The sequence below is a fragment of the Spea bombifrons genome, chromosome 4 (genome assembly GCF_027358695.1).
Source record: "Spea bombifrons isolate aSpeBom1 chromosome 4, aSpeBom1.2.pri, whole genome shotgun sequence".
In the NCBI taxonomy this organism is placed as follows: domain Eukaryota; kingdom Metazoa; phylum Chordata; class Amphibia; order Anura; family Pelobatidae; genus Spea; species Spea bombifrons.
Window position 1 is genome coordinate 38,526,897 of NC_071090.1, and position 27,346 is coordinate 38,554,242.

The 27,346-nt window shown below is 38.8% G+C and overlaps 1 protein-coding gene across 2 annotated transcripts in view; it reads left to right on the plus strand.

The window, feature by feature from the left end:
- The window catches only part of NR1H4 (nuclear receptor subfamily 1 group H member 4), a 49,576-nt gene extending 23,224 nt beyond the window's left edge, over positions 1 to 26,352 (plus strand). For both annotated transcript variants that reach the window (XM_053464455.1, XM_053464456.1), the window contains 7 exons: positions 8,641 to 8,781; positions 16,322 to 16,455; positions 18,207 to 18,308; positions 20,892 to 20,994; positions 21,084 to 21,230; positions 23,893 to 24,006; positions 25,811 to 26,352. In XM_053464455.1, the coding sequence (XP_053320430.1) occupies positions 8,641 to 8,781; positions 16,322 to 16,455; positions 18,207 to 18,308; positions 20,892 to 20,994; positions 21,084 to 21,230; positions 23,893 to 24,006; positions 25,811 to 26,046 (977 nt within the window). In that variant the 3' untranslated portion in view covers positions 26,047 to 26,352. The remainder of the gene's footprint in view (positions 1 to 8,640; positions 8,782 to 16,321; positions 16,456 to 18,206; positions 18,309 to 20,891; positions 20,995 to 21,083; positions 21,231 to 23,892; positions 24,007 to 25,810) is intronic.
- The last annotated feature ends 994 nt before the right edge of the window (positions 26,353 to 27,346 follow it).

Genomic DNA, 27,346 nt, shown 5'->3' on the forward strand with positions numbered 1-27,346 from the left:
TTCATGACAAACCCATTGTCCTTAAGGGGTTAATATTAGCCCCTGCTGTCAATATATATATAAATATATGCCCCTGCTGCCAATATATATATATGACTAGATTGTAAACTCGCAAGAACAGGGCCCTCTTCTCCTTTGTACCAGTTTGTAATTGTGTGTGATTCAAAATTGTCCTACTGACTGGATCAGCGCTGCGGAATCTGCCGGCGCTTTATAAATACATGTAATGTAATTGTAATGTAGTATGTAAATATTAGACCCTGCTGCCAATACATTTTATATTGAAAAAAATGGACCCTACGCAAGCATTTCCATGGGCCCCGCTCCATGCTCCCTAGCATGCAATCACTCCCTTCGCTCCTGCACCGAAAAATAGGTATAGATCAAATAGACAACACACAAAACAGCACTTGCTTGTATAGATCATAAGAATAAGACATACAAACCTTATATTTGCAGGTATACATAAATAATGTATGGAAACATAGCATAGCAGGTATAGAGCAACACATTAACACACAAACCCAGCTTTGCATGTATAGATCAATTGAAATTCACATGTGAAGTCAGCACTGAAGGCATAGAATCAGACATACAAATTCTGTATTTGCAGGTATACAATAATACTATATGGAAACATAGCATTGCAGGTATAGATCAACAGAACACACAAGCCCATCATTGCAGGTATAGATGAATTGGAACTCACATGTAAACTCAGCACTGAGGGTATAGATCAAACACATGGGAACAGCATTGCAGGTATTGATCAGCTGAATAAGACATACAAACCCTCTATTTGCAGGTATACATAAATAATGTATGGACACAACAGATATGAATCAACAGAATAACACGCAAACCCACCTTTGCAGGTATAGATCAATTGGAATTTACATAAAAACTCAGCATTAAAGGTATAGATAAAATGCCCTAAATTACAGGCATAGATCACAGGTTGCACAACCAAAAGCCAGGCCTGACGTCCACACTGCCCACACAGAACCTGACCAGCACCCAGATAACACACATAGGACTTGCCATATTTGTCCCGAAACAGCCCAGCATGAGTCAACTTTGTCCCCAAACAGCCCATCCTATGCCATGTGTCCCATAAACACCCTGCTTGTGCCATCTTTGCCTTTCCACAAGTCAATTTAACATTTATGATACACACAAGTACTTTTACAGTCACTCACTAATTCACACTTTCATTTATATAATTCATTCACACAATCATTTATTCTCTCACTCATTCACACAAATCATTTACACATATTACTTAATGCATTCTCACAAATTCTCACTCAGACAATTCATCCATACATTAATTTATAGTCTTATTCATTCAGACAATTCATCCACACATCAATTCATAGAGGCATTTCTAGAGGCAGAGTGGCATAAAGGGGGTTAAAAGGCATTTCTAGAGGCAGAGTGGCATAAAGGGGGTTAAAAGCATATCATGGGACACTCTGCCTCCAGAAAAGCCTTAAGCTCCCATATAACACTGCCCCCCTGACTTACCACTGCTTCTGGCGTCTGGTGAGGGCAGCGGGTGGAGGCCGACATTCATGAAGTTAAAGGGGCCGGTGTGCACGCACTGCGCCGCCCAATGGCCGTGCCTCAGCTCTTCGTCCCTCCCCTTTTAAGATGTGGGACAAAGTGCTAAAGGTACAGCCATTGGGTGGCGCGGTGTGTGCAGGCCGGGCCCCTTTAACTTCAAAAGGCGCCAGCGGCAGGAGGAGGCGACCCAGGTGCTGCTTTCAGTCCCACTTGCAGCCGCTCAGCGGTTCTTTTTGAAGGTAGGTCTGCTGGCCGACCGGCCCACGGACTGACCAGCCCACCGGGAATTTTCCCAGTATCCGGGTGGGCCAGTCCGGCCCTGCACTTTACCTCATCAGAGAGCACCAAAACAGGTTGTAATGATGGCAAAATGTGGCAAACAAGGTCACAAATCTTAACAAAATATTGGAGGATTTGCTATTCATTTTCATTTCTTTTGTTGGGGACCCTCCTCGTTATCAGAGATTCTTACGAACACAAAAAATTGTCAAATTTTACCAAAAATAAAGTTCATAGGAATCCGAATACACAAGTTTAGTATATTTTTTTCAGCCTAGTGACTTGATATGTTTATAGTTAGATTAGAATATGAAAAAGATAAGGAGGTAATTAAATGTCAAATCTCCACAGCTGTTTCCTGAAACAAAATGAGTTTCCCTAATATATTACTTTAAATTCATTTTTATTGCTCCATACGGAAACTAATATATCTGTAAAACCTATTACAGGGTAAGATCATAGTAAATAAGATGTATTATGTTATTCATGTCAACATATACTATTTAGAAGAAAATTTATGTATTTTCTTTACACATTTGAATGTATAAACACATGCATTAGTGTGACTTTTATATACTCAGTTTAGGAACTTAGGACCTAAAAAGGGACAATTAGGGTGCATGGTTGTCTGTATGATTAAAGGGACAGTTTAAGTGCCCAGGCAGGCCAGCAACAGTGAGGTAGACCCCCTGAACCTACAGGAGCGATCGTGCTGGCTCAGTCACATGATTAGGACCGGACCTGACCCTCCCCTGGTGCACAATTGCTTCCGCTATGACGCAACCAATTTATGGGTTAATGTTTGTGTCTTCAGTTCCCTCACACAGGGCCAGATTAACCCCTTCTTGACAATGGCTGATTTTATTTTTTGTACCCTTCGTGACAATGGCTGATTTAACATTGCTGCGCTGCTTGTGTTTAGCGATCATTTTCTTCCTTCCCCTTTACTGAACCCACACAAGTTATATATTGTTTTTTTTCAGGACAAGAGGTGCTTTCATTATTTTGATTTATTATAAAAAAATATTTTACTCACCTATAAAGGCTAATGAAAAAAAACTGCTAAATAGGATTCTACTGTTTGTCCTGAGTTGAGAATAACCCAATGTTTTTATGTTTTTTTCCTTTTTCTGCACATTATGGAAAAAGGACAGGCAGCATTTTGCTATTTCAAAACCATTTTCTCCATATCTGCTAGTATTTTAACTCTTTCCATGCACTAATTCTACCACCAGTCTTTGTCAAACGTTGTGGTAGTCATTTTTTTTTCCACACACATTTTACTTCATGTATGAATTAACAGGTCCTGTCACACAACACCCCAATATGTGTTCAGCAGCATCTTGTGACTACAGTATTACCCAACATGCATGGGTTTGTTGGGTTGTTTGGGGGCTAAAAAGCCACCTTTGGGATGTGTGCATTTTTCAAATTGGAAATTAGTCATGTGGTCATCCTTCTCCATGGGTTAATTGGGACATTGTTGAATCCGGCCAATTCAATTTACCCCATCAAATCATTCATTTTTTTTAAAAGTAGACACCCCATTGACATTTAACATGCCAGTATCTTAACTCGTTCCATGTGAGAAAATAAAGCGCTAATTTTAGGACTTGCTCATAATTTTTTCATATATATATATATATATATATATATATATATTTGGCCTTTTATTAAAACATTTTTTGGAACTGGAAGACATCAGTGGGAAAATAATTTTTCATGTTACCTTTTTTTTTAAAAAAACTTTTTATTTTTTACATTTATTTTACTAATTACATTGTAATTAGAAAGCTGGGCACCATTGACTTGCATGGTTGAATGCAGTACCTGTTCTCAGGAGGATCTGGAGAGGACGCGCCATCTTGCGATTGGCAAGATCACTCGCAGCGGCGGTCACAGCGCATCCTGGGGTGGGTGTTCAGTGGAGTTTAGGAGGTGATCAAACTCTTTTAAAACGGGCGTCCGTCGCCATACAGTGTATGGCGGATGTGGACCTTGGTGTTTGGGTGCAGAAAGCAAACGTAGATCGCTCTCTGCACCCGTTTGAAGTCATGACATTACTGGCACGTCAATTGTCATTAACCGTTTGTTTTCACATGACGTGCCCGGACCATCAATTGTCATCAAGGGCTTAACAGAGCAATCGTTCCAGGGACCTAGTGTTCTTATGGGTCCTTATCTCTCATCAGTCCTAAGAAGCGGCAATCCGATCAGGTCCTGTGATGTATGGTAATCATCCTCCCTCACTGACACTGCAGCTGGGAAATTACCTTACTTTTTGGCACGCAGTGTCAGTGAGTGAGGGTATCTAAACAACCATCCTGCAAGTGAGCTGGGTTTAAGATTAGGGGTAAAATATTGTTTAGCCACCTTTAGCAAATATATAACATTTTTTCCACTATGAAATGAGGGATAATCAGGGTAACAGCCTAATATCACTAATAATTGTATTGCACATGCACAGGCTATACATCTAACACACTTGCAATGATCGCTAAAGGAGTCAATAAATATAAAGCAAAATAGCCTTGTGAGTTGCAATCAAGCATAAGCTATAATATATTATATACTGTGGCTGTAGTATTTAATTGCTTTGTATCAGCAGACTGCACATATTGTAACAGCTGTTGCAACAGTTGTTACGTTGCGTGAAGTCTGCTGTCTTGCTATAAAATTATGGAAAAAATACATTTTACTGCACAAAAATTTGTTCAGCAGTGTTGCTTTTTCTGGCCGCTGTTGGGACCCAACTTTTTCTTTTTCAATCTTGTTTGCAAACAGTGATGGACATCATTCATATTTAAGCCTTGTGACTACCAAAATAGATGAAAATGCCAAGCGTATGAGGTGTTTCACTATGTATAGCCGTGAAAACGTGGCTTTTTTTGTTAACTTTCCCACTTTTTTAAAGATCTTTTTCATTTTAAACGATGGTGTGTTTTTACATTCTCCTGTAATAAATATGAACTCCGTGATCTTGGGACATATTGCTATTTAGACTCATGATATCCCATGGACTTATTTATAAAATAACTAGTGTTGGGTATTCCAAATATCACCACACAAACTAGTGGGCACTTATGGCTTTGCTTTAACTTTGGGATTCAAGTTATTGAGTATCACTTGCTTTCCTATTTTGTGATTTAGACAGTGTTTCATATTACCATGGTCACATACTTTCAGTAAGCAATGGCCTATCATTTTTATCTACTCTGGATTGTGCATCTTATCACATAGAGGTGCCAAAGTCCATGGGATATCATGAGTCTAAATAGCAATATGTCCCAAGATCACGGAGTTCATATTCATTCTGCTGCCTTACTACAGTCCTTAAATTAGTCTAATTTCAAGTCAAAGGTAAATTGTCCTTTCCTGGATTCTCCATTTCCTACAAAATGCTTGTCATCCCAGCAATATGACATTTACTCTATAATGGAATCCTTCCCGGTGCAACAAAGTTCACATGCATTAACCTGACAAACGTCCCGTATAAAAAATATTTTTACATGCTGAATTTGAGTGGCATTTCTTACTCACAACCCATACTGATCAATTTCTTTATGTCACAGCTAATTAGGTCCTTGATACGCTACCAAAGTCCTTTCTTATTGACTTATATTAACCAGATGCCCTCCAGGATGATTTCCACAAAGACATTTTACAATAAAATACTTAGTCTGTTTTTCTATTTGGTCTTTAGTCAACGTTTTATTGAGCAGAAAATTATGTAAAATATGTAAAGAAACAAAACTTGTATAACTTTAAATCTTTTTTTGTTAGCTCATTAAAAGGTCAACATAAGACTTTCTCTTGAGCTAATATAGCTATATCCACTTTTCTTAGTAGATCAGGCTGATAACAGAGATGGAACACATATATAACCATGTACATGTATAACCCTATGTTGTATTACAGCTACTTTGTACCTACCTTTTGTTAAATACATTTTTGGTTTTGCTTTGGTGCTGTTTCTTCTCCTTTTATTATATCCTAAAACAATATAATAGGTACTTTGCCCTCTTGTTAGCAGGATCATTCCCCAAGTTATTTCTTGAATCCGTACTGTTCAGTACCATGGAAAATGTAGCTTTTACTGGCAATATACAATATGGCCATGAAAATAGCTGAATTTCTGTGCAATACATTTTTGTTATTACTCAACCTTGCATGTGCATTACATTTTATTTGTTGTTTGTACATTGTTTTCGCTGTTGTATACTATCCTCCTGGCCCTGCTAATATCTTTTTAGATCGCTTCCTTTCAAGGCCTTCTCACTTCCAGGAGTCCTTCTTTCTTAGATCATGTCGCCATGTAAGGGCAGGGTTGGGAGCGTAAAGACAGAATGTACAGTCACCCAGAGGCAGGTAGTCTTTAACACCAGAAAGCAAAATCCTGATGCAGTTCAGAGGGTCAGGGCAGGCAGCACAGATTTACAAGCCAAGGTCGTGGGACAGGAAACAGACTAATAATAATGCAGATAATGCAGGGAGCAAGCCAAAGGCAGAAAGCATCAAATAAGGTCAAGTAAGGTTAGCAAACTGTAGGAAGGAACACAAGGGGAATGGTGATACCACAGCTTGGCAAATTCTAGTGTAGAATAAAATGAGTGCTGGGTTTATATAGGCCTGAGGATCCACCTACTCATGGGCCACTTCCCTCATAGAAGGTCTAACAGATCCACCCCTTCTCCGCTTCACCCAGGATCCCCACCAATGAGGGCACCCCATTGGGCTGCAGCACATGCCCCCCACCAGTTGCAGCACAGTCACGCCTCTAAGTGCGGCATGCACGTTCCTCCATGCCTAGAATGTGGCCTACTCCACAGTCCCATTGTGGAAGGAAGTGGGCCTGGAGGGAGCACCCTGAGATAAGAGACCTGTGAGGGTAAGACGCAGCCTAGGAGTGGTCCTCTGGGCCTGACACATTAACTGCCTTACTTAAATGATCCGACAGTTGGCATTGTACTTGGTGATGTGAGGCTTGCATGCAGCTGCTTTTTGTGCTGATATTAATGCCAATGGAAGTTTGGAACTCTTCAGCCAGGAATGAGCAGATGGTTGGTGATTTTTATGCACCATATGCCTCAGCACTCATCAACCCCACTCTGTGACTTCGTTGGGTCCAGTTGCTAAGTTGCTGCTGTTCCTAAATTGTCCCACTTTACCATAATACCACTTACAGTTGACCGTGGAATATCTAGCAGGGATGAAATTTCACGAACTGCCTTATTGCAAAGGTGGCATCCTATCACAGCACCGCTCTTGAATTTATGGAGCTCTTTAGAACAAACAATTTTTTTCACAAATGTTTGTAAATGCAGACTGCATGGCTAGTGCTTGATTCTATACACCTGTGGCAACGAGTCTAATTGAAACACCTGAATTCAATAATTAAGCGGTGTGTCCCAATAGTTTTGTCCATATAATGCTTATCTTGAGCATTAAGATGGGCTATCACTGGAAGCTAAATGAAGCACCACAACCTCCTGCATAATGCATTGGTGAAACTGACTTGCTTTGTCCTGGGCTTTTTGAGTTTCAAAATTGTATACATTGTGGATTTGATTAGTCAAATATATACTTAAAGTTGATTAGTGTACAATATTTCTAGCCTTTTGTTACTTACCCACTCAAACGGGGAAGGCCCCCCAGCAGGCCTCATGTGGCTGGTCCATCCGCTGCACTGATGAGGATAGCCCCCAGCCGGTTCTACGTAGCAGGTCCCTCCACTGGCAGATCCTCATCAGGCGCCCTCCCTCTACAGTGGCCCACTGCAGCCTTGCAAACAGCCTTGTCACACACAAGATGCCCACGATTGAGAAACGTGCTCCTGTGTTTGGCTTGCCTTGACCCTGATCCTAAATTATGGCTTGTTACTCAACCATTCTGAATTCCAGCTTCCTGACCTTGGATTGTTACACAGCTTCCCTGGTCATAGACTCCTGGCTTAAGACATGTTTGATCTACCTGTGTGTGCACCCTTGGACTTGGACTTAGTTATCCCACAAAATCCCACATCTGCTCAAACCCAAAAGGCTCAATCTGAGGGGGAACCAGTTGGAGGGGGAAGAACTATTCTAAGGCTAATGGGCTTTCTCCTGTGGGGGAAACACCATCATACCCTCCACTTGCATCTCCTTTGCTATGAGGTGTGTGACACATTTGTGTAATTAATATTGGAAGTTCAGGCTTTATGGTATTTTGTAAGACAGAAACCTGTTTTCATCACACTGTTTACTTGTATTGCTCAATCACCGAATCAGGAAATTGCTCCTTTGCTTTATATGGATTTACTAAGTGTTTGATGTGCTTTATGTACACGAGATATTAAAAGCGATAGTGGGTTTGAGTTCTACTAAGTTAAATATTCATGGGTTAAAAAGGACAAAGTTCATGTTCTGAACCCTCTGGAAGAGTATGACATGGTTGAACATTTTTTACACTGGCTAATTTGTAGTCTTAGTCTCACTGAGGGCCAAAATATAATTTTCCTTTTGAAATGCATAATAGTTAAAGATGCTGTTCCACCTACTCTACGGAGTTCAACACTTTTATAGCTAAAGTAGTGGGTATGTTCATCACTAAAATGACTTATGAAAAATACCAGCTTTTTTCTCTCCCCCTTTCCAACCATCATTATTGGTACAGTTGGATGTATAAACCCTATTTTGAAATGAATATTTTTTTTACAGGAACACTTTAGTATAGCATATCCCTATTATATGGGCAACACAAATGACAGTCCAGCATCTATAAAGGTTGTGTTTTAAATCTACTTATTACAATCTGCAGGGTTCTTCAGAAGAAGTATTACTAAGAATGCGGTTTACAAATGTAAGAATGGAGGTAACTGTGAGATGGACATGTACATGAGAAGAAAGTGCCAAGAATGTCGTCTACGCAAATGCAAACAGATGGGAATGCTGGCAGAATGTAAGCAAATTTGATAGCATGAAGTAATTTATAAATATCTGTTGCTTGCCTATAAATGTGATTCAAGGTTCTAAGTGTGTTATGCTTCCAAATTATCAGCTATATGATAAAATGACCACTACCAAAACCTACTCCTCCTGACCATATCCTACAAATGATATAACACAATTATACAGATGATTATCAAATGTATATTTAAAAATAAACTGCACAGCGTTTCACTTTGCCTTTGATTGGACCTTTAGCCAGAGGCATATTTTTGCAGCACACTGGCTTGTGGTCATCTACAATGGGTGCTGGGATATAACTTCATATTCTGGCTCTCTGCCTTTTAAGGGTGTCCAGTGCTGGGTAAGGTTGCCCTAGAGGCTGTGCTGGCTTGATACAAGCCTCTGTAGTATAATTTTAACAATGTAAATGGCTCAGCGGCACACTGGGTAACCTACTGGCCCAAGAGTGATATGTCTTCTGTAACGAGTAGCAGTTGCACCCTGGATATGCTGCAGCAGGCCTAGCCATCCAAGAATATACCATTGCCTTTAGTGAGAGACAACACTACGCTCTGGAGGGGGAAAAGGCGCTAGGGACAAACAGGAGTTGGGAAGAAAAAAAAGTGATTCATCAAACCATCTCTTAACAATTTCTAAAAGTGAGCTAGGCAACAAAGCGTTCTACAACACATACTTTCCATCTACACCACACTTTTATTTTAAACACTGGGTGTTTATTTTTATCGGAAACAATGTGATTGATACAGTGTGTTTGTGGAGACCTAGGGGATGCCATATGAGGTGAGGGAGTTGGTTCACTTATATCATGTACCAGAAGTGAGTCTTCTTCAGGGAAGAGAAGGAGAAAGGGTCAAGTCGTAGGGGCCATTAAAGGGAAAATGAATTATCACAGTGGAAGTCTGAAAAATTACAAAAACTACAAAAAAATAAAAAAGGCTATATGTATAAAGACAACTGCTAATGACACAATATGAGTAAATTCTACTAATCAGGCACCTGATATCAAAAAGGTTTACCACCCTAATACACCTATAAAATGAATATGAGAAATATATAGTTATGCATTGTGATAACTAATGAAATATATCAGGTAAACAACAAGGGGAATAATCACAGTGTCAAATATGAATTATATATAGTTAATATGATAAATAATTTGTAAAATCAGCAACAAAAAAATAATGTAATATCTCTGCATGCCAACAAACATGTGTGAGAGTGTCTAAGTAGTCCAACATAGCCAAATGTTAATTTAGTTAATTGTTAAATATCAATTGTAACAGGTTTTTGGATAGGCCCACCAATATCTCTGTGGTTCCTTACCCCAGCCAGTAGTCTCTTGGAGACTTACAGTATGTCAGTAAAACTGGAGATCAAAGTCTTTCATTTGTGTGACTAAGTTCAGGGTGCCCTGTTGTGGAAACAGGAGGAGAGGTTTTAGGCTTACCACTCCACAGTCTGCAGTCAGGTCAGTTCAGCTTTAAATCTCTTCACTGTTCACTGAAAACTCTGTGCCAAACAGCTCTGTATCTTGGACTGTCTGCTGGAAGATTCTGTCAGGATGCTGCAGTGCTCTTCTGCAGGCCTCTGTTCCTAGGCCTCTCTCACTCAGCAAAGGTCCTTCACCTCCGGCATCCAACTCTGAACTCCTCTACCCAAAACCCCAATGGCCATAGTGATGTCCTGATCATGAACGAATCATTCATTTGATCCGGTTCTTTTTAGTGATCCGGATGAATCAGTTCAGTAGACTGAACGATTCATTTGTAGCGGTTCAGTCTGTGAATCATGCAGCTGTAACCTGATCCTAGAGCTGTGAGTCATCTGCAGAGCACTCAGACACAGACTCTGGGGTCAGGTTACAGCTCATTAATTCACAGAGGAATGATGACTCATAGAGTCAGAGAGTCGTTCAAAGATTCGAATGATCCGAAGATTCGAATGATCGAAGATTCGAATGATCCAAAGATTCGAATGATTCAAATGATTCAAATGATTTGAATCTTACAGGGATCCGGATCTTACAAGGATCCGAATCATTCAGAGAATATTACTGATACCATACTTTTATAAATAATTACATTAATAATGTTCACACTGCCCCCAGGATATAGATTCCCCTGAGTTTGCCCCCCTTTACCTATAACTGCACCTACAGTTAACTTTATTAAATTAATTAAATTAACCCTCAGTCATCAGCATAAAATTAACCCTTATACCCCATCAACCATAACTGCCCCTGAAATTAACCATAAAGATCCCATTAACCATAACGGCCCCTGAAATTAACCCTAAAGACCCCATTAACCATAACGGCCCCTGAAATTAACCCTAAATACTCCATTAACCATAACTGCCCCTAAATTAATTGCATGAACTCCAGATAAATTACCTAATAAATTGGTATGGTTGATGGGGTCTTTAGTGTTAATTTAGGGGCAGTTATGGTTAATGGGGTGTTTAGGGTTAATTTAGGGGCAGTTGTGGTTAATGGGGTGTTTAGGGTTAATTTAGGGGCAGTTATGCTTAATGGGGTCTTTAGTGTTAATTTAGGGGCAGTTATGCTTAATGAGGTGTTTAGGGTTAATTTGGGGGCAGTTATGCTTAATGGGGTGTTTAGGGTTAATTTGGGGGCAGTTATGCTTAATGGGGTGTTAAGGGTTAATTTTAGGGGCAGTCATGGTTGATGGGGTGTTAAGGGTTAATTTTAGGGGCAGTCATGGTTGATGGGGTGTTTAGGGTTAATTTAATGGTGAGGGTTAATTTAATTAATTTAATAAAGTTAGCTTAAGGTGCAGTTGCAGGTAAAGGGGAATGTAAATCCTGGGGGCAGTGATTATTAATGTATTTATTTATAACAGTATGGTGATATTATCTGACTGATTCGAATCCCAATGAAGGCAGAGAGTCGTTCAAAGATCCGGATCACTGTAAGATTCGGATCCCTGTAAGATCCGAATCTTTGAACGACTCTCTGCCTTCATTGACATCACTGGAGTAGGCAGGGGGGAGGATTCATTGAGTAATGAAAGGGGCGGGGCCAATCGTTAGTGTGCCTGCACGGAGTTACTGGAAAACAGTAACTCCTGTGAGTCACACTGAGTGATCCGAAGATTCGGATCATGAATCGGATCATTTCCGTGAACGAGTCGAAATGATCCGATTCACTTTAATGATCCGAACTTCCCATCACTAAATGGCCACCTTTTTTTTTACCTCATGCCATGTGCTTTGCAGTTCACTATCTGCTGGTCACTCCATAAGAACTGCAGGTCAGTCAGTGACACAGCAGCAATCACTAAAATCCCCTGAGGGGTTACACAATTAATCCCATTTAGATGCTTATAGCTGTTCAGATGCAAAATGTTTCCTTTTGGATTGATGCAAAGAGGATGAAGAGGCGAGCAAGATTGGCGAAACTGGCACACAGTGAAGGGTTCTGTGGCACTACTAGGACAGGACCCTCAGGAGTGAGATAGAGCAATAATCGGTTCCCAGGAGTGCAAGTCTTTTAAAATGTGCCAGTTGAAAATTCCATCTAGCTGGTTAAATATGGATCAAACCAGTTTTAGAAATTTTGCTAGCATGTCCTCCCTGGACCTTTCCTACCAGTGAGACGTCCAAGGACGCCATCATGAAAAGGTGGTCAAACTGCAAGTGGGTGGTGAAGAAGAAAATAGCTGAACTTAAAAGACCCTAGAGAGTGGGTGGAGCATCCCTAAGCAATCACATTCAGTAGCTGGAAAGAGATGCTGATGATCAAGTTGATATCTGTAACAATGTCTGGAGGCTGTGGACACTGGTGTTGTCTGAATCCTATCTGCATCAGGTAATATAAACTTCTATCCACGTCCTACTCTAAAGTCTTTCTTGACTCCCAAGATATTAGTTAATCACAATATATATATATATATATATATATATATATATATATATATACCCTATACCCATGGGGTTACACTAATAACCATTAGAATGTTAGATGAGAACCAGTAAGGCCACAAAGTTACCTCCTTTCTAAAACTAATTTTGAACATCAAATACTGTGATGTATACAATAAAGCCACAAGCCTGTTGTGCAAGTCAACCACGTAATGTTTTGTGCAACTATCCCTGCATAAATACTAAGCCGAGATGAATCTTTACTACAAAGCTAATAGAGTTGAGTTTCATAAGTTGAAGGGTCCCTCTGTGTGATGACTCTGATTTAGTGATTGTAGTGTTTATCACAGGCAGTATGATAAGGAGTCAGGGTGTTTTACTAGTGGATTAGGATAAGATAACAGAGCTAGACCACATACAGATGCCGAATTTACAGTGTAAACTGTATCTGCAAACTAGAATTGTAAAACAGATAACAACACAATGTTTTTTTTTTATAAGAAAAGTGATTTTAATTTAATGCTAGTAATAAGAAAATTAATGGATCCCCTTTAAATATCTATACCTTAGGATGTCAGTTAACAGGCCCCAAACATTTCCCTATTCATTTACACTACTGAGCTCTATCACTTTGCTTGAGGATAGTGTATAGGTCCATTATTAAAATGGAGTGGCAAAAAATCATTCTGCTTCTCTTTTTCTTTCTCCCTCTTCTCCTTCTCTCTTGCACCCCAATTTCTCTGCACAGATCTATCTTCCCATCTTTTCTCTGTTTCGCTAGCAGAGGGTGAAAGGTTGGTCCAAAGCAAAGGGAAGCCAGTCAGAGCACAGGTGATTGTGTGTCAGGCTCCATCCAGGCTGCGGAGCTGCATGTCTTTTGTTTCCTTGTCTTGCTGTGGTCCATTTCTGGATTTCTGTATGTTCTGTCCTGAACCGCCTGATTCCTGGATTCTTGTTCTGCTCTTTGCTTCAGCTCTGTTTCCTTTATAAGGTGTGCCCCACCCATGTGTTCTGATTGTCTCAATCAGCAGTCTAAAGGTATGTCCTTCTTGGTTTTGTGTTCAGTTTATTAGTAAATCTGTAGGCAGGGTTTAGCGTTAGGACCCACCGAATATTGGAGTACTTTGGCTTAGTGGTGGGCTAAGCATACTATGGCCATAAGATGTGACGGAATCTCCAATTGTTATCTTGTAGTCCTAGGTTAGTCCTGTTTGGTTCTGTGGTTTCTGTGTATTCCTGTCCTGTATCCCGGTAGAGGGGTGTCCTGTCCTGAAGCCCCGGTAGAGGGTTGTCCTGTTCATGTCGCATCTTGAGTATTCCTTGTCTTGTTTTACCTGTACTCTGCTTAGCTTCCACACTCCCAGCCTGCAGCATCCTGCACATGAGTCTACTGCTATGTTTCATGCCTGCTCCAGGGTGCCTGCAGGATATCTCCAAGTTCTTGTTAACATCGGTGATAGTGTGACAGGACAGATCAAAATGGATGAGACGGGCTAAAACATATGTCCTTGTAGGAATTCAAACACTTTGTGGCAAGCAGAATGCACTATGACGGGACCTTAATTTAAGCCCCGCTCAGCATGACAGGGCTATTATATACTGTATATTAGATATCTATTATCTCTCCCATGCATTTCTCAATGACCTGTCTAGCCAGGTGGTCAGGAAAAAAAAGTTAAATGGATTAAGGATGTATGTAATGTTTCTAGCCTCTAATATCCATATGTGTTATCTATTCATACATGCAGGTGATATATTTGCTACTGTCATGCAGAAGAGTAAGCTGGAACCATAGCACTCTACTTGTGTTCCTTCAACAGATGCACTGCCAGCACTAAAAACACCAGACTATCAAACAACTTCACCACCACAGCACAAACCACCTCTGTAATCCCTGTACATCATTAACCATATTGCCTACACTTCTAGGATCATGTCTTTACCACCTCATGAATGCACCGTCACCCAACTTCACTCATTCCAGTTGGGTCCCTCAATCACATTCTCCCCTTGGATTTATTTTAATAAGGGGACATACCATACCAGCCTCTGCTCCTGATCATTTTGATCACCATCAGCAGCCTCTGTTGCTTTCATTTGCGACTTTGTGGCCATAATTAGATGGCTGCATAGGGACCATGTTGTACCACTGAGATCCATGCAGTACATGACCTACATGAACAATTAGACATGGTGAAGATGTCAGGTTAACATGCTAAAACAATCTGTTCTGTAACATTGATGATCATATATGTGTGCGAAAATTGCCCCGGTGCTACCCAACTTCACAAAGCAACATGTCCTACAGTGCCACCTTTGCCCCAAACAGCTTATGAGTGCCTCCTTTGCCCTAACCAGCTTATCTTCCCCAAAACAGCTTGCCAGTGCCCCCAAACACCTCGATAGTGCCATCTTTTGCCCCCAAAACAGCTTGTAAGTGCCTTCAAACACTTTGTCTGTGCCATCTTTGCCTCAGGAGTTTCAGTGCCCCCAAATAGCTTGTTTGTGCTGTATTTGCCATCAAACAGCCTAGCTGTGCCATCTTTGCCACCAAACTTATCAGTGTGCCCAAAAAGCCTACCTATGTGCCGGCCCACATAATTTACCTGCAGGATTGGTGTGTCTATCTGGCACAATGCTGCGTGCAGACTGGTCCAGCATACAGCAAGTGAATTTAATGTCACTTCCTGCATGCTGGATCAGTCAGACACAGCGTGCAGTGAGAGTGTGTGAGAGACCATTTGATGGATGATCTTTACACTCTCCGTTCTGCTAGCTGCAGGTATTACCTTTGGTAATGTGGCTTGTTGGTATTTGTGGCTAGTGGTTTGTGACTAGTGTTTTTTTTATTTATTTTTTTAGGTGTGGAAGAATTAAAATATCTTTTAAGTTTAAGTCTTAAAGATTTTACATTTGATATCACATGAGGTGGTCAAGTCTTCAGTTACATGGCCTATGGGTGCAGACAGTTGTGTATATAGGAGTCTCTGACCTTGGGCTAACTAAAGACAGTGATTCTGACCCAGACCATAAACATGCCACATGAGTCATTTGCTGGCCTTATTTGTGTGCATAGCCTTGATGGGCCATCAAAATGTCATTCTTGCAGACACCTGGACCAATTTTAGAGGAGATGTTTGTCCATTAATTGAAGTTCTTTACTGGTACTGTTATGGTCACTAGTCTGCCTTAAAATCTGCATTTGCATGTTCTTGGCTGCTGCTCTTCAGATACTTATTACAGTATTTATTTTTGCCTTTGTTTGCGGTTTATTTTGGTTTTGTTCAGTCTTGCCATTACAAAAGGAAACAAGCGTTTTAACTAGCATGCATCTTAACATGATATACAGATCTGCTGAAATTGTATACTGTAGATTAAAAAAGGGCCAGAGTTTGTTAAATTAGCTTGTTAGATTATTTCATATTTATTTCTATGGGCTTTTTTTTTAGTGACTCTGGACACACAACTTTTTCATAACAGTGCCCACTGGACTGAGGCACATAAAAGGAAATGCATGACAGAGGCATCCTAGTTAATCCTTTGCCCCATATCTTCTTACATGATTTCTGATTTTCTTTTGTTTATGGTACATGTAGTCACAATAAAAAAAATGTATGTTTTACTTTTAAATATATTTAATGTTTTAGGTTTGTTAACTGAAATACAATGCAAGTCAAAACGCCTTCGTAAAAACATGAAGCTTCCCTCAGAAAAATGTTTCAGTGAAGATAATGACGGACTTGAGCTGAAACAAGTATCCTCCACCACAAAATCAAGCAAGGTGATCTTATATTTTACTTATTTATTTCCATTAATTGTTTTTCATTTTGAGCGGAATTCTTGCTTTCCGTGATTAAGGGTAGAATGAATTAGGGGACTGGGTGAGCAGAGTTTTTGTTTAACCTGGCTCTTTTATATAACTATTTTTGTTCCACTCAGATGCACATGATTCTAAACTTTTCATTATAACTACCATTCACTTGTGGCTCAGTCCAGTCCTTGCGAGTAAGTCTAGCAATATGGATTTTTTGTTGGCAGTTGCAAATGAAACTTTATTAAAAATGAATTATACCCTAGAGGAGATTTGTATAACTGAAAACCTCGGATCCCTTATTCACTAGGGCATCAGCAAAAGGGTTGCAGGGAGCAGAGGTATTGGACTTGCAGTCATTTGTTTTTTCACCATAATGAATATTAAAAAGTTGGAGCTGATCTGAAATAAGTTACAGTGCTTTGTTTGTATAGGAAATAATTGGAAATGTACATTTTTATAGAAAAATATATAATATTCTATTTTAAATTACTACAAATGTAGTCTTAAAATGTAATTGGCTGCATTACATATATTAGAGGGTGATCTGTTTGCGTTTTAATATCTTTTGTGCTATTTTTACACACAGTATGCACATACACACCTGCCACTTCTCATAAAACTAACACTGAGGACGTTAAACTAGATATGTAGCTTTTAAAAAATGACTTTTCTTTAAACACTGACTAGTTAATACGTAGAGCGTGAGTGAAAAAAACAAGTGGCACCTGACATTTAGATATAATCAATACCAATGCCAGGTAAACATTGCAGGTATGCATTTTACAGCTGCTGTTTGTCCACAGTAACAATAAAGCTAAAGAATATATGTCAAAAAAGCATTTAACCATCATGGGAAGACTATGCATGCTTTTAATCAATAACAACGACAAAAATCCACAAAAAATACAATACTAAAGCATTAGGACACACCATGGCTGGTCTTTCAGAAAGCTTAGTGCCACTACCTAGAACTCTTTCACATAATCACCTCTTTCCCAATCCCTTCACATTTTCTGCCCTACATGACATTCAGTGAGGATAATTGTAAGCCTGGGCTTTGAACATTTATGCAAGTTGTGAGACGTGATTTCCTATAATCAATATATGGGTTGTTGCTATATGTGAGATAACACCCCATGGTGCAGCATTAATAAGGGGCTGCTTGACTGGGTATGGAATATCCTCAATATACACAGTGCCCAGGGTACAGGTAAGTAAGGATTTGTCCCCCCTACCCTTTTCTTTGTTTCAGGACAAGATGAATGGCATAGGGCAGGGGTCCCTGAGGTCTGGCATCAGTGCAGAATTTAGCTGTTTGATGTATGGCCGATTCACATGAGGCTAGCACAAGTAGCCAATCGCAGTGATAAGCAGTGTATCCGCAGTACAGTGGATGCTACGCCAGTGGTAGTACTTTCAGGGGCCCCAGCCATTCATTAAAATCACATCAGCAAGTTTATGCTAACAAGTTTGATAAGTTGCCCTTTATATTTTGTTACAGTTTGCCTTCAAATAAATGGACACAGTGTTCAATAACACTGAAGCCTTTTATCTCCATGCCTCTTTGCCTGTGTCTTTATTTTAATATAATATAATAACCAGATAGACAATGCACCTGTCATGAGACACCAACTGAAGTACAGCAGATATAACTAAGGGGCCACAATATGTCAGATCAGCATGATGTAGTGAACATGGAGATTGTTGTTTTTTTACAGGGAAACACAGAACTTACATCAGAGCAGATGGAACTTTTACAGTTTGTGATGGACGCATATAATAAAAATCGCCTGCCTCAGGAACTGGCTACTAAACTGATAGTGAGTACTGTTGAATTTAAGTAATTGTTTGGGGTTCTTGTGAAATGATATGGCTCTTAGCAGACGTAACAACGATCAGCAAGAGTGCTGTTACACCAACAGCATTTACTGTAAATGCTGAAAGCAGAAGATTGGGCGCTCGTTTTCTGCATTATCAAAGCTGACACTACAGGAAACATTAGCCATAATAAAAGAGACTCGGTGGTGTTTCTGATGACCCTTTCAGCGGCTGATCACAAATGGAGACAAACTGCGTGATCTGCACCCATTTTATATACATCAAGTAATGTTTAAATGCTTATTTTATATGTATGTATATGGTCTGAAATGAAAGCCATGATTCTCCTGAAAAAACATATGGAGACCTTAAACCAGTGAGTGAGAAATCACAGTTGAACAAACACATAGCAAAAGTATTTAATCCCTGAAGGCAATGGGTTGTCCTTAAACACATTAAAGACAATGGATTGTGAGCCCGTACATGTATGAGCTTTGTTGTGAAGGGGTTAAAAAGCAGACAAAACGCTAACACAGCCTTGGTTATAAAGAGGTTAAAAGGAAATATTTGTTACCAGCTTCTTTGAAAAACTCCCGGTATTAGCAGAAATACTTTAGGAAGTTTTGACATCACTGTAGTAGTAAGGGTGATGGGTGGCAAATAATGCCCAATCACACTTAATATGTTACAAAGAATAATGATCCTCAGCAATTTATATTGGGTACATCAGCCTGTTTACAATGCTGGGGGACATTTATAAAATCTACCAGATTATAATTTAATAAGCACTGAAAACTGACATTTCACATGCTCTGAAATCACAGCCAAACAATCTTTTTTTTTTTTTTAAAGAAACTTTAAAGTTAAGGTGGTTGTGAAAACCTTTAGGAATTTGAATGACGTTATAAAATAGATAATCTGTCTCAGATCTTGGTGATAACCTTCTTATCTAGTTCCTATTTTAACTGTACGAGAGCCAGAGCAGTACATCTTGACTAGTTCCTGTGTTAAATTTTAATAAACGGTAACAAATGAAAGTTTTTTTTTTTTACCAATAAAACAGTTTGGCATAAATGGTATTATGAAATTATTGTTCTATGATCATTGTATCCATGTAAAGTAGCCTGATTAATATTTTATTTTAAAGTGGCCTTGTGCCATGTAAGATGTGTAAGAAAATGTGACTATAAAGATACTGATAAGATACAGACTTGTAAGCATAGATTCATATCTGCCTTGGTGTGGCATATCATAAAGGTGTCATTCCAAATAATATCTGGATTGTAGCCTGTGATAAAATATGTAATCTCTAGTGATCTCCTTATAGACATTACTCCAAGGATTATGAGGTGATTTCAAGGTTTAAAACTCACTACTGTGAACTGGTTAGCCGCATAATAGTTTTACGCTATTGCTATTGGATAGTCAGCGTAATTGGATAGACCTGTCACCTAAGCAGACCTTTCTATTGAAACATAGTATATAAAGTAAAAGTAAGATATAAAAAAAATATATATAATTCGCTTTTATATAGCTCTAAATAGCTTGGAGAGGCAAACACAGCACATAGGTAGCCTATGCATAATAGGTTTGATTCAATGACCTGACTCAATCAAGTCAGGTAATTTTACAGAAAATACAGAACGGCCATTCCATACACAGTATAAATGTGGTAATTCAGTGCCTCAGACTAAAAACATACAAATGGTCTATATTACATGTAAACAGTAAGCAACATAAGCTGTGAAAACGGCCAAACCACTTGACCACCAATTAGGAGCTTTTTTATTTTCTGAGATCCGTATGAATTGACCAAATTGAAATTTGTATGAATTTAAATGCACAAGTCTATTTTATATTATATTGCCTAAAATACATGTTAAGTACAACTAAATATGTACAAAACAAGTATATTAACAAACAAAAGTTAAATCCTTATTACAGTTTGTGTTGATTTTCCAACAAATTGTCAGGAAACCGTGTTAACCCTTTGTGTTTTATACAACCCTCTTAATTACATTTTATAGTAATACAAATTACTATCTTACTATACATTTTACATTTACTATACATTTTATAGTGATGTCACAATGTATATACTTATATAACTGTTATTATTGTTTTTAGACTTGTAGACTGGTGAGAGTGCAATTTATGAAGAAGAGAGGTTGTGCTAGGCTTGGTACTGTGTGACACAGCGTGGTACAAGCAAGGGCATATGCTTATATGGTAGCAACAGAGCCATAATTGCCTACCTTCTTATGACATGCATACAAGCAGTTTCCTATGCCACTCAGCTGGCTCCTCCAGGTTCTGATCTCCAAATGAACGGAGGATGGAGGAATAGACATATTTTCCCTAAGGTGCTAGAAAACCTTGGGCTAGTTTGGCCCTACTTAGTTCACAGTCAGTCATTATTGGATCCTTGACTTCCTTAAAATGTTCAGAGGATATCTGTATATACATCATTATTTTTCCCAGGCAATTAATTGTTGTGCTAATCTCTTTTTGGAGAAACTAGATAAGTCAAACAGATAATGTAAAATACATGCACTAATGTAATTTTTTGTTTGTTTTTGTTTAAGGTGCAGGATGATATTGTCACAAATGATGACAACTTTGTGTTTTTGACAACTATGGCTACAAGTCATGTACAGCTCCTTGTGGAATTTACAAAGAAGTTACCAGGTAAATTTCATATTAATCCACGAAAATAATGATATAGTTTTGCAAAAGACCACACTATTCCATATATAATATGTTGTTATATTTTTTAGGTTTCCAAACATTGGACCATGAAGACCAGATTGCTCTGCTAAAAGGTTCTGCAGTTGAAGCAATGTTCCTTCGATCAGCAGAGCTTTTTAACAGGAAGTTACTTGACACACATACGGATCGACTAGCAGAGAGAATTCGGAATAGTGGTAAGATTTCAATTTCTGTGTAGTGGAGCTCTCCAACAGGTAGCATACAAAGTACTGGCTATCACCGAGTAGCTCTTTAACAATACACTCCATATCAAGAGGCGAGATGGTTACAACAAAACCTTGGGAAAAAATACAATTAAAAAATAACCTTAACACAAACAATAAATTCATAAACAATTTAAATATATAATTAATCAATGAATATCCCCAATATATGCTCATAGCAGCACATATTAAATGTAAGATTCAAGATATCTGATACTAGCAAATACTATCTCCAGGAAGGCTGAATTGTGCTCGGCACTTAGGTAGATCTTGTCTGCATCATTTTGCATGTATACACGTTTATGCCCTCCCTACCCCATAATATGTTGATTGATAAGAATTCAACATTATTCATTTATATTGATTCATTAAGAACTAATGATAACCGTCACCAGTTTATTCACTGATCCAATGGTCGTATAAAAAAAAATATTCATGTATAACATTTATCACTTTGTATTTGACCATGTGAAAGGCCCAACATACCATTTGCCTTACTTTAACATAAAACAAAGAAGGCCTTTTTTGCCAATCCGATTACGTTTTTCCTTGTTGCTTGTCTTGTCCCGTTGGTCTAATAAACAAGTGCAATCAGTAAATGATATAATATCTTTTTGGAGCTCCAGCTGTTGTCCTCATGTGCTTGTGATAATGCTGTTTACATTGTCTGACTCTTTCATGTGTGGCTCTTTTTCATAATAAAAACATGCTTTTGTTCAGAAGCTTTCAAATTCAAATCTTTTAATATAGTTGCTAATTTATCTAATTATAGATGCAGAGATACTGTCACGGAATAAATATTAATTAGGCTTCTTTTCTATGTGCACAGTAATTGTGACATGATGATGTTTCTACAATTCCCAATTTTTTTACATTTTTATATTAGTACTAGTGAAAGTTATTAGATACAAATTTTGATATATGAAAAATAATAATAATTAGTATTATTTTTATTGCCTCTTTACACATCATTGGTAAGACCACACATGATAATTTTGGTACAGGAAGGGGTCTAGATGTGGAATGCACTGCCAAGTCGTTTGGACATATTCAGTTAATAATTAAAAGGGACATTCCAGCCTTGATATGCACATTACTGGGTACGATAGCTGCATGGTCTCTTTACATTTTGATGGTCTTACTTTTGCAGAATCCCCCGTATGCATTATGCCCATCCTCCAGCTATTTTCCGTGCTGGAGACATATTCCTGCGTGTGATTTACTTATGTCAGCTCCAGTTTTGGTGTGGCAAAAGTTGTGGGCAGGGTTAATTTCAGTGGGTGCTCTTTCTGCCATTGACTGGCTCCTTCAAGTACCCAATCAGTGGCAAGATATGTTGGACTATGCAGGAAAAGGGCAGTTGCAGCAGCAGGGCTGCAGCTTGTATCTCAGGTGTTTTATTTTATTTTGTTCCACACATAGTAATTTACAATACATCATTTTTAATGGGGGTGTCAAGGACATTAAACGGTCCCTTTGGGTTGGTGCTTTTGTGAATACAGACATTCAAGTAATGATCTAGGCTGGATAAGTGTCTCATTGAGCAGGGGCGTAACTAGAAACCTCAGGGCCCCGGTGCGAGAATCTGTTAAGGCAGTGCTGACGCTGGCTCAGGCGGCGGCGAGGGCGGCAGCGGCGGGGAGCAGAGGAGTCCTGGATTTCTGTCAGTCAGGGGGGCCCAAGAGGTGCCGAGCAGTCGTTTTCACCAACACTCGGCACCCCTTGGGTCCCCCTGACTGGCAGAACTCCAAGGCCCGGTCGCAGTCGCGACCCCTGCGACCCCGGTAGTTCCACCACTGTTATTTGCCTGGAAGAGTTACTTAATGGATTGTGTTTTTCTTTTTTTCAACCTTAGTAACTATAATAATAATATTTAAAACTTCAATAGTCTGTATGAAAATATGTAACATTAAAAAAGAGAATCCTTTTCTTTGCAATCCCGATATTTTTATTAAAATAATAAACATTGACAGAGAACAGGCTGTATAATTTTATCACACTTAATCACTGTATACGTTTGAGAATAGTGCCCTCTAGTGCGGAAATTAAATTACTGTACAGGTTACGGTAATGCTAGTTTTTCCATAGTTTTCCTCGGATACAAATTGTTGAGGTAATCAATCTATAGAATATACCAAATCAAAAATATTTATACAAAATATTACAAAGTATGTTTTTTAAAAAAATGCAAGAATATAGACAATTAGTTGCTGATTGGTAAAATAATATCGTTGTGGTACTTTCATGTAATACATTTTAACTCTGTTTATTGGTAATTTAATGGTTTGAGGGAAATATTGGGAGGTAGGCCATACCTATAATTTTTTGTTTTTAAAAATCATGCTAAGTTAGAATACATTTTCTCAGGATATCCTGAACTCACACGAAGGGCATTCATTTTGTGTTTTTTTTGCAGAAGGCTGTTGGTTTAGTTTCTTTTTAGTATTCAGCTATTTTTCTATTCAGACTTCCTAAGAGCGAGAAGTCATCAAAATAGTGCCAACAGGTCTAAGATTAGCTTACCCTATGGTCTCCAGGAGCATCTGAATTGTTATATTGTTATTTAAGGAGGCTTAATTAGTGAAAAGTTTTCACATTCCCTTTTGTTTTCTAGGTATTTCGCAGGACTACATTAATCCATTGTTTAATTTTTACAAAAGTGTTGGAGAGCTAAATATGGCAGAAGAAGAATATGCTCTTCTATCAGCAATAGTGATCCTAACTCCAGGTTTGTTACTGTAAAGAATCAGAATGTTTTCCTCTACATAGCTGAGTGAAAAACTATTCTATCTGAAAATGAGAGTTAAACACATTCTTCCTCAGATCTTGAAGGTAGAGAGAACAGATGTTTTATTTTCAGAACTCTGATTGTGGCTGTCAGGAGGGTGGAGTGTATGCTTCTCTGAATATTTGGATTAGAATTAGTAGAGCAGAGTCTGCTAGAAGGAATTCTAGAGACTAGGTAAAAAGCAGGAAAAATCCTGGAGACATGAGTGGAATCAATTCGTAATGTTTGAAGAAAAACACAAGTATTAGTCAAAGTGTAGTAGGTCGTAAAGAGGGTATTTGGCGAAAGAGCAGAGATATGGGGGACACACTGTTAAGGGCTCAGTGGGATTGGGATTTAGTTTAATTTTGAGGATAGAGGGAGCCAGTGGTGGGGTATTGGATAAGGCTTTATAGGAAAAGACAATTAGACAGAGTTATACATAATGTATCGGAGGTAGATTCGTATGAATTGGAAATTTACTACAAAAAGCTCCGAATTTTAGTCCGACATGCGTGGGTCTACATTCACTCACTCTCATTCTCGTTCACCCTCTCTCACGCTCTCTAAATGTTTCCCTGCCTTCTCTGCCAACCACTTCCGCATCTTCTTCTGCAACTTCTTCATCTACTATCTTCTTCCCTTTCTTTTCTATTCTTCAATCCTTAATATTCTTTCGGTTTTATCTCAGCATTCATAACACGTAAATTTCCGCCAAAATTGCTGCGCTATGGTGAGGTCATCACCCTGATCCTCCAATTGGCGGAGAGGAAGTTCACTGGAAGTGCCGTCATTTTGCCCTCACAGGAACTGAGGGCTGTGCTTGCAGTGACGTCCTCTGCCCCAAATGGAGGATAGGACGTCACCACAAGCGCCAACAGATTGCCCAAAGTTGGCGCATTCGGTGAGGTCCTCGGGGAGGACACCACCGCAGAAGTTGCTGGGTTATGACCCCTGAGATGAGGACAAAGAAAAAGATTAAGGGTTTAAAATTGAAGATAGAATAGGGAAGAAAATGGAGAAGATGAAGATACGGAAGTGGTCAGCAGAAGCGAAAGTAATTGGCAGAGAAAGTAGGAAATTATTTAGAGAGCGTGATAGAGTGAACGAGAATGAGTGTGTGAGAGATTGAGTGACAGTGAGAGAGAGTGAATGTGGGCACGGGGCAACACATTTCCTGAAATTGAATGGGCCAGAAAAAACCCAAACATTTGTCTGAATCATTTTTGGCCCATTTGCACATTTGAAGATTAAAAGGCATGAGACAAGGAAGCCAGTTAGTGCTGCAATAATGCAGAGGGGATATCATAAGGAAATTTATTAGTATTTAAAAAATGTGTTGTGAGAAGAAGATATTTAAGTGAAGGCAGCAAGATTTGGTAAACAGCTGCCTGTGAGGGGTAACCGAGAGATTCGAGTGTATTAGAGCCAAAGGCTGTTTGGTATATTGGCAAATTCTCAACTGTGATGGAGATCTGGGCATAGAAGGATAATGAGACATTGGTGGGGCAAATTAGAAACAAGAGAGGTCAGGAAAAGAAAGGTGCATTAGCAACTAAAAAGGATTTCTGTCTCCTCTGCTGGGAAGATGATCATATCTGATATGATGGTGATATATCCTTACAAGCTGCCCATTTAACTTTGATTTAAATGTATAGTCTGAATATACTTAAAGAGGGTGTTCTAATGCTAGGGCTTTTAATTTGTCATGAAAAGCATAACAATGCTGATCTTGTATTTTTTCTTCTCCATGAAACCTACACAGATCGACAATACATCAAAGATAAAGAGTCTGTGGAAAAACTTCAGGAATCCTTCCTAAACATTCTGGAGAAGCTTTGTAAGCAACATCATCCCAACAATCCGCAGCACTTTGCTCGGCTACTTGGCCGGCTGACTGAATTAAGGACATTTAGTCACCACCATACTGACATGTTGATGTCATGGAGAGTCAATGAGCACAAATTTACCCCGCTCCTTTGTGAAATCTGGGATGTTTGATCATTATAGCTTGCTTTGTGTCAAAAATTGGAGCCACAATTTAGAAAGCGTTTCATTTTAGGTGTCATTTTAAACATGTACTTTTTTATTGAAATGTCTAAATTTGTATTATTAATATACCGGAAAGGAATACTTTAAGTAATTGATCACACTACATCATTATTGAAATTTACAGAGATATAGACAAATGCACACTCAAAAAAGAGGCAGTTAGGGATGTGATAAGATCCATATTCTGTTTAAGCCTTTGGCATTTAAATCTGACAGAATTATGAACCTGAGCCTGTATAATGAATAGGTAATGTCTGGACAAAGTGATGTTACAGCTTTCAAACCATTGCCAATAACAAAAGTTATGGTGGGTAAAGGTGATGGAAACCACTTAAAATTAAGGGAGTAGTAGAAGCATTATTAAACACTCATCTATAGACAGCAGACAAGCCAGAAGGCTTGGTTTTTTCCCTCAGAATAAAGTGGATCTAGAGGCAAAAGGTGATCATTGTTGACCTTATTTGCATGTGCCTACCCAGAATCTCTTTTCGTTGTGGCAGCACCATGAGATTTCTGAGGGAAAAACAAGCCTTCTGGCTTGTCTGGTGTCTGTCGATGAGTGTTTAATAATGCTTCTACTACTATCTAGTTTTCAAGCATTATTTCCCCTCTAATATTTAGCTTTAACACACAAATTATATATTTTATAGTTTTTCCATTAAAATGGGAACAAATTAGAAACAATAAAATTGTCACGATTTTACCTAAAAAATATACATAGCCAATGCAGATGAATTACAATTTCTAGCTGTACTAACATAATTGCAAAAGTATTTTCTAATGATCAGTTAGCCTTTTAAACTTAAAATTGGATTAGCTAACACAACTTGCCATTGGAACACAGGAGTGATGATTCCATTAAAAAACAGCCGTTTCCAGCTACAATAGTCATTTACAACATTTACAACGTCTACACTGTATTTCTGAATAATTTGATGCTATTTTAATAGACAGAATGTGTCCAGATTTTAGAACCATTCAGTATACCTTGGTATGTCATGTTATGAATGAACCCTCTCTCAACTCTAAATGGAAAAAAAACCCTAAACTCTTTACGGTTAAAAAAATGAGAAGCTGTGATCAATCAACTAGAAAAAAAAATTAAAAATGTATTTTGTATTCACCCCAGCTGTCTTATTTTCCTCTCTCTTCCTCACAATCAACGTGAGACAGAGAGAGGCAGTGATCACCGCCAATGGCAATGTTAACAAACATGGTTCCTATTGGCCGCAGCTGGTCTGTCTGGGGC